The sequence below is a fragment of the Eimeria necatrix genome, genomic scaffold, assembly GCF_000499385.1.
Source record: "Eimeria necatrix Houghton genomic scaffold, Enh_scaff127, whole genome shotgun sequence".
NCBI classification, from domain to species: domain Eukaryota; phylum Apicomplexa; class Conoidasida; order Eucoccidiorida; family Eimeriidae; genus Eimeria; species Eimeria necatrix.
In genome coordinates, this window is record NW_013652032.1 from 1 (window position 1) to 7,500 (window position 7,500).

Below are 7,500 nucleotides of genomic sequence, written 5' to 3' on the forward strand. Positions count from 1 at the left end.
CAAACCCTAAACCCTAAACCCTAAACCCTAAACCCTCGACACAGCTGGCTAGCTGCTGTTAGAGTGGACAAGCAGCTGTGTGACTTCGGCTAGCAGCAGCAGCTAGCAGCAGCAGCCAGCAACATCAGCTAGCAGCAGCAGCTAGCAGCAGCAGCTAGCAGCAGCAGCCAGCAGCAGCAGCTAGCAGCATCAGCTAGCAGCATCAGCTAGCAGCAGCAGCTAGCAGCATCAGCTAGCTGCAGCAGCTAGCTGCAGCAGCTAGCAGCAGCAGCTAGCTGCAGCAGCTAGCAGCACCAGCTAGCAGCAGCAGCCACCAGCAGCAGCTAGCAGCAGCAGCTAGCAGCAGCAGCTAGCAGCGTCAGCTAGCAGCAGCAGCCAGCAGCAGCAGCTAGCAGCAGCAGCTAGCAGCAGCAGCTAGCAGCAGCAGCTCGCAGCAGCAGCTAGCAGCAGCAGCCAGCAGCAGCAGCTAGCTGCTGCGTAAGGAATGTTGAAGACATGCGCAGACTAACCAACAGATCCGGTGTCTTGCTTCCTTTTTATTTATTTTATTTATTTTATTTATTTTATTTTATTTTATTTATTTTATTTTATTTTATTTATTTTGTTTTCTTTGATTTGTTTTCTTTTTATTTTCTCTTTATCTCGTTTTGCTGCTTTTGCTGCTTTTCTCTCTTCACCTTCTTCCGGGCTGTGTGTGAAATCCTAAACCCCAAACCCTAAACCCTAAACCCTAAACCCTAAACCCTAAACCCTAAACCGTAGCGCTGCGCTGCCTTTGCGTCTGCTTCTCACCCTGCCTATCCCTGCAGCAGCTACAGCAGCAACTGCTGCTGCTGCTGCTGCTGCTGCTGGTGCTGAATTGCTGCTACGATCGAGCACATGTGTACAAATTAAGCAGCAGCAGCAGCAGCTGCTGCTGCTGCTGCTGCTCGCTATAACAAGTTCCCAAGACACTGCATCTTTGTTGCAACAACTGCATCAGCAGCAGCAGCAGCTGCTGCCGTTGCTGCTGCTGCTGTTGCGCTGCTGCTGCTTGAATGGCGGCTGCAGCAGAAACGCCTGGAACTGCGGCACCCCAGCAGCAGCAGCAGCAGCAGCAGCAGCAGCAGCAGGGCTCAGGGCTCTGCGCACTGCTGCAGCTCGGAGTGTATAGACAGCGCAGCAGCAACATTGAGGCCACAAAGTTCTTCTTCTATTATAGAGTGTGGGGTTTCTTCGAGGAGCTGCGGCAGCAGCGGGAGGTGTGCATAGACTTCAGCAGCAGCACGTGCTGCAGCAGCAGCAGCAGCCAGCTGCTGCAGCACGTCCAGCCAGCCCTGCTGCTGCACCCAGCCGGGCGGCAGCAGCTCCCGCTGCTGCGGCGTCAGCTCCAGCAGCAGCTGCTGCCGCTGCTGCTGCGCAGGGATTTGCTGCAGCAGCAGGCCTTCAGATATTGCATAAAAGTAGTGCTGCTCGTGCTGCGCTGCTGCTGCTGCGCCCTTCTCCCCAGCAGCAGCAGCAGCAGCAGCAGCAGCAACAGCAGCAGGCACCGTATCTCTGCAGGGGCACCTCTCTGCGAACTGCTGCCCGAAGCCGCAGTCGACGTGCGCAGTGTTGGCAGCAGCAGCAGCAGCAGCAGCAGCTGCTGCTGCTGCTGCAGACGAAGCATCAGCAGCAGCAGCAGCAGCAGCAGCAGAGTCCGGCAGCACCAACTCGCAGTGCTGCTGCCAGCCCAGCAGCTGAGGAGCAGCAATTAAAAATGCTGCTTGTCTTGGCCAGTCAAAAATGTCGCTGCAGGAAGCAAAAAGGAGCTTCCGCTGCTGCTGCTGCTGCAGCGGCTCCAGCTGCAGCAGCTGCTGCTCCTGCTGCTGCTGCTGCTGCTGCTGCTGCTTCTTCTCCTTGCTCTTCCCTTTCTTGTCGCGTTTCTTCTTGCTGCTGCTGCTCGCGCCGTTCACAGCGTCCCCGCTGCCGCCGGCGCCGCTGCTGCTGCTGCTGCTGCTGCTGCTGTCAGCAGCAGCAGCAAAAGACTCTGCTGCAGCAACTCGCAGGAAAACATCCAGCAGCAGCCGCGTGCTGCTGCTGCTGAGGTTTGGGCAGGCCCAAAGGGCCTGCAGCTGCCGCTCTTCATTTTCGAGGATTTCTACCAAAGCCCCGCAAACCACAAGTCTTTTTAGCTGCCCCCCTGCTGCTGCTGCTGCTGCTGGTGCTGCTGCTGCTGCTGCTGCTGCTGCTGCTGGGGCTGCTGCTGCTGCTGCGGCTGCTGCGGAGCCGGCGCCGGAAGGCGCCGCACACGACTCTGAAGAGGCACCCGCAGCCGCTGCCTCCTGCTGCTGCTGCTGCTGCTGCTGTTGCTGCTGCTGTTGCTGCTGCTGCTGCTGCTGCTGCTGCAGGCGGTACTTGTCCGTCAGCAGCAGCAGCCAGAAGCCTGAGAAGGTCTCTTCTCTTAAGGCGTCCTGGAGCGAGCGCAGCTTCCTGCGCTGCAAGCTGCTGCAGGCCTTTCTGCTGCTGCTGCGGCCCGCAATGACTGCAGCAGCAGCAGCAGCAGCTGCTGAAGCAGCAGCAGCAGCAGCAGGGGACGGCGCTGCAGGGGCCGCAGCTTCGCCGCTGCCGTCGGACTCGCAGCCGTCCTGCTGCTGCTGCTGCTGCTCCGCCGCCTCCTGCTGCACCTTCTCCGCAGCTGCTGCTGCTGCTGCTGCTGCTGCCTCCAGCACTGCAGCAGGAACCCGCCGCGTGGGGTGTACAGACGGCAGCAGCTGCAGCGGCAAGCTGCTGTTTCTGCTGCTCTGAGGTGTATTGACATCAGACAAACAAAAAGACAAGTTTTCCGCAATGCGGCGGGGCAGGTGTTCGCGCAGGTTGCGCAGCTGCTGCTGCTGCAGCGCAGCAAGCGCGGGCTCCTGCTGCTGCTGCTGCTGCTGCTGCTGCTGCTGCTGCTGCTTGCTGCTGCCCCTGCTCTTGGGGGAAAGCTCAGGTGTATAGGCAGCTGCCACGGGAATCACCTTCAGCGTCAGCCGCTGAGCAGCAAAAAGTGCTGCTGCTGCTTTCCGCAGCAGCAGCAGCTGGCTGGGGCCCCACGCCGGAAGGAACGGAGCTGCTGCTGCTGCTGCTGCTGCTGCTGCTGCTGCTTCCTCTCCCGCTGCAGCAGAAGACGGAAGCGAGGGGCAGGAACTGTGAGTCGCCGTCTCGGCCTGCTCACTGGCAGCTGCTGCTGCTGCTGTTGCTGCTGCTGCTGCTTGCTGCTGCTGCTTCTTCGACTGCAGCAACGAAGGCTGGTCTGAAGAAGGAGCGCCGCTGCGCTTCGGCGGACGACCGTGTTGAGTCATTTGCTGCTGCTGCTGCTGCTGCTGCTGCTGCTGCGGCTGCCGCTGCTGCTGGAACCCTTGAAGCCGCTTCTGCTGCAACTAATGCTGCTGCTGCTCGCTCGCGGCTGCAGCAGCAGCAGCAGCAGCAGCTACTGCGGAAACGGGAGATGCAGCGTCTGGGCTGTGGGGTGCACCGGCCACTGATCTTCAGCTGTTGCTGCAGATGCTGGCGCTGCTGCTGCTGCTGCTGCTGCTGCTGCTGTTGTCTTCTGCTGCTGCCGTCCAAGCGGCAGCAGCAAACCTAGTCCCTCGAAATATATATCTGTTTACCTGCAACAATTGCTGCTGTTGTTTTGCTGCTGCTGCTGTGAAGGGTACGGACAGCGGACGACACCGCGGATGGCAGTGCAGCAGCTGCAGCAGCAGCAGCAGCAGCAGCAGCAACGGCAGCCAAAAAACTACCGTTTGTTACCTTTTTGCATTAAATATAAGTTAATATTTAGTTACAATGTCTAGGCGGCTTCTGTGTTGCTGCTGCTGCAGCAGCAGCAGCAGCAGCTGCCTCTGCTGCCGCCCTCCCCGAGAGGTCGACCGCCGCGGGAGCGGCAGGGGCAGCAGCAGCAGCAGCAGCAGCAGCAGCAGCTGCTGCTGCTGCTGAAGTTGTTTGAAGTCTCTTCAAAGTTCTTTTTACGGCCTTTCTGTAGCAGCTAACTGCAGCAGCAGCAGCAGCAGCAGCAGCAGCTGTTGTTGCTGCTGCTGCTGCAGTTGCTGCTGCCAGCGTCTTCGGGGGCCCCCCCTCGCTGCTGCAGCGTGGCGCTCTTGCCACTGAATTAGGGTTTAGGGTTTAGGGTTTGAGGCGGCTGCTAAACCCTCCTCAGCTCTTTCAATAGTTAGCTCGCGGACTCAAAGCTGAAACCCTAAACCCTAAACCCTAAACCCTAAACCTCACCTGTAAATCGTAAAATACAATACATAAATCCTGAACCCTAAACCCCCGACAAACCCTAAACCCTAAACCCTAGAACCAAGCCCTGAGTGCTAGATCTAAACCCTGAACATTGGATCTACAGCCTAAAACCCCTAAATAAACCCTTAAACCCTAAACCCTTGAAGGAAAACCGGAACCCTAAATGTAAACCCCAAACCCTAGCTACAAACCCTAAACCCTAGCTACAAACCCTAAACCCTAGGCGCCAACCCTCCACACTGGGCTGGACACTCTGGCCCTGTTGTTTTGTGCACGAAGGCTCCAAACCCTAAACCCTAAACCCTAAACCCTAAACCCTAAACCCTTGGAGCACTTCATTTTCCTGTTGCGTCTCCAAAACGAAGCGAAACTTCGACTACCGCGACAGCCCCGAAGCAGCTGCTGTTGCAGCAGCAGCTGCAGCAGCAGCAGGAGCTGCTGCTGCTGCTGCTGCTGCTGAATGGCTAAATCCACAGCAAGGCTCTTTGCTTTGGACTGCACACTGGCAGCACCCTGCTGCTGCTGCTGCTGCTGCTGCCGCTGCAGCAGCAGATGGCGCTGCTGCTGCGGCAGCAGTTGCTGCTGCTGAAGCTGCAAATGCAGCAGCAGATGATGCTGCTGCGGCGGCAGCAGCTCCTGCCGCTGCTGCTGCAGCAGCAGCTGCAGCAGCTGCTGCTGCAGCAGCACGTGCTGCTGCAGCAGGTCCTGCTGCCGCGGTGTCCCTTAACTGAATCGAGCCCACTAAACGCCTCCCAAACCCTAAACCCTAAACCCTAAACCCTGCTGGCCTGCGGAGGTGCTTCAATCGCTGCTGCTGCTGCTGCTGCTGCTGCTGCTGCTGCTGCTGTCGGGGGCTGGCGGCAGCCGCCCCTCTTCTCTGGCGATGCGGATCATCTCCGCCAATTCCTTGCGGGTTTTCTGCAGCAAAACCAAAACCCTAAACCCTAAACCCTAAACCCTAAACCCTAAACCCTCGAAGGCCAGCAAGCCCTCCACAAACCCTAAACCAAAACCCTCGCTGCTCGCTAGGGTTTAGGACTCCCCAAGTTCCGGCCTTTCTAGGGTTAAGGGTTTGCTGAACCCTTAGGGCTTGAGGTTTGCTAGGGTTTAGGGTTTAGGGTTTAGGGTTTAGGGTTTGGCCTGCCTCCTTGAGCAGGTAGTGTCTGTAGTTGTGGTGAACAGCGTCTTGCCAAATGTAGATGATGTTGGCGCCTGCCCGCAAACCCTAAACCCTAAACCCTAAACCCTAAACCCTAAACCCTAAACCTCAAAACCCGAAGCCCCAAACCCTCGCCCGCGCCGCCAACTCGACGGCCAGCCGCTACCCGCCAGCACAGAACCAGGTCTTAGGGTTTAGGGTCTAGGGTTTGCGGCCTGGGGTTTAGGGTTTGGGAACTAGGGTTTAGGGTTTAGGGTTTAGGGTTTAGGGTTTACCCTGGAAAACAGTAAAGCCAATCATCGTTGCTGCAACAACAGCATAAAGCCGATCATAGAGGCGCTCGCGGCGGATGTGGAATGCGTTGTAGCTAAACCTGCAAACAAACCCTAAACCCTAAACCCTAAACCCTAAACCCTAAACCCTAAACCCTAAACCCAGGCTGGCGAAAAGGAGGCACTGCGGCTGCGGGCTTCGCCTTACCTGTTCCAGATGAACTGAAACGGCTTGTACCTCGGGCCTGCCATTTTGCTGCTGCGAGGGTTTAGGGTTTAGGGTTTAGGGTTTAGGGTTTGGGGAGTAGGCGCGGCGCGCCCAGTGCCGATTGTCAAAACCCTAGACCCTAAACCCTCGTTTGCGGCACGCAGGAACTAAAAGTGTTCATCAGGCAGACACCAACAAGGCCTAGGGTTTAGGGTTTAGGGTTTAGGGTTTGCAGCTGCGAACAGCATCAGCGGCAGCCGCTGTAAGAGGGAAGGAGAGCCGCCGTTGTTGCTGCTGTTGCTGCTGCTGTTGCTGCTGTTGCTGCTGCTGCTGCTGCTGTTATTGCTGCTGTTGTTACAGGAAGCTGTATAGCAGGCGCCATGCCTGGGTGGATCTCCAAAAGCAGCAGCAGCAGCAGCAGCAGCAGCAGCAAGTTGGGTCTGCTGCAGCAGCAGCCTAGAAAACAGGTAAGGCTTCAAACATGAAGATGTACTCTAGATGAGCAGCCGCAGCAGCAGCAGCAGCAGCAGCAGCAGCAGCCGATGCGCCTTTTGGCGGTGCTGGAGGTCACAAGGCTGCTGCAGCAGCGGCATGCAGCAGCAGCAGCAGCGGCAGCAGCAGCTGCTGCTGTAGCAATTAGAACACGGTTTAGATAGAGGCTCCACTCCAAAGATTAATAGTAAATTTTATTCCTTATTTTGCTTTCCTGCTGCTAGTTTAGCTGCATTTGCTGTTGCTGCTGCTGCTGCTGCTGCGGCCGACCTACCTGCATGTGCAGCAGCAGCAGCAGCCACAGCGGCTGCAGCAGCAGCAGCACAGCCGAGACACGGCTAGACGGGCAGCAGCAGCGGCAGCAGCAGCAGCAAGTTTTGCAACCCACGCAAAATCTCGTTTTAGGGTTTAGGGAGCCCCCAGTAATTTCTGCTGAGTGTTTGTTGCTGCCGCTTCGCTGCAGCAGCAGCAACAGCTGCAGCGGCAGCAGCAGCAGCGGCGACAGCAGCGAGAGCAGCTGCTGCCACGCCCCGGCAGCAGCAGCAGCAGCATGCCTTTCCCAACAAATCTTTGCAGCTAACTTACCCAGTCACATTCAGGCAAATAGGCAGCAGCTGCAGCAGCAGCAGCAGCAGCAGCAGCAGCAGCAGCAGCAGCAGGTTGCTTCGCGCTGGCGTGCTGCTGGCGTGAATCCGTTCGTGTCTTTCCTTCTCCGTTGAGTGCAGCAGCAGCAGCAGCACGAGGCCAGCCAACGGAAGCAGAAGCAGCAGCAACAGCAGCAGCAAGGCCCTCGCCGTTTCGCGGTCTCATCGCAGCCGCAGCAGCAGCAGCAGCAGCCGCAGCAGCAGCAGCCGCAGCAGCAGCAGCAGCAGCTGTCCCGGCCGGGCACTGCCGGGCCCCCGAAGAGGCCAGCGTTAGGAGTCCCGCTCCGCAGCAAGAGCCGCGCGGCGCCCCGCAGCGCAGCAGCAGCAGCAGCAGCAGCAGCAGCAGCAGCAGGAGCAGCAGCAGCAGGAGGGAAGATGCTGGACGCGTCGACGTTGCGTTCGAAGCTGCAGCGGACGCTGCAGCTGGAGCTGTCTTCGTTTGGGGTGTCTGGCGCTGCAGCAGCAGGCGGTTCGGGG

General features: G+C 58.3%; 3 protein-coding genes across 3 annotated transcripts in view; 1 reads left to right on the plus strand and 2 right to left on the minus strand.

The window, feature by feature from the left end:
* Nucleotides 1–1,115: 1,115 nt before the first annotated feature.
* Nucleotides 1,116–3,302, minus strand: ENH_00009260 (hypothetical protein, conserved; the record flags this gene model as incomplete). The annotated part of the gene is made up of 1 exon (XM_013578714.1): nucleotides 1,116–3,302. The coding sequence occupies one exon, from the start codon at nucleotides 3,300–3,302 to the stop codon at nucleotides 1,116–1,118; it is 2,187 nt and encodes a 728-aa protein (XP_013434168.1).
* Nucleotides 3,303–5,049: 1,747 nt separating this feature from the next.
* ENH_00009270 (hypothetical protein, conserved) lies at nucleotides 5,050–5,931 on the minus strand (the record flags this gene model as incomplete). Its single annotated transcript, XM_013578715.1, has 4 exons — nucleotides 5,050–5,166; nucleotides 5,429–5,460; nucleotides 5,683–5,780; nucleotides 5,888–5,931. The coding sequence occupies 4 exons, from the start codon at nucleotides 5,929–5,931 to the stop codon at nucleotides 5,050–5,052; spliced, it is 291 nt and encodes a 96-aa protein (XP_013434169.1).
* Nucleotides 5,932–6,267: 336 nt separating this feature from the next.
* Nucleotides 6,268–7,500, plus strand: part of ENH_00009280 (coatomer gamma 2-subunit protein, putative) — a gene marked incomplete at both ends in the record, with an annotated part of 4,583 nt that continues 3,350 nt past the window's right edge. Inside the window, 2 exons of the mRNA XM_013578716.1 lie at nucleotides 6,268–6,354; nucleotides 7,105–7,500. The exon at nucleotides 7,105–7,500 is cut by the window's right edge and continues 1,752 nt beyond it. Of these exons, the coding sequence (XP_013434170.1) occupies nucleotides 6,268–6,354; nucleotides 7,105–7,500 (483 nt within the window). The remainder of the gene's footprint in view (nucleotides 6,355–7,104) is intronic.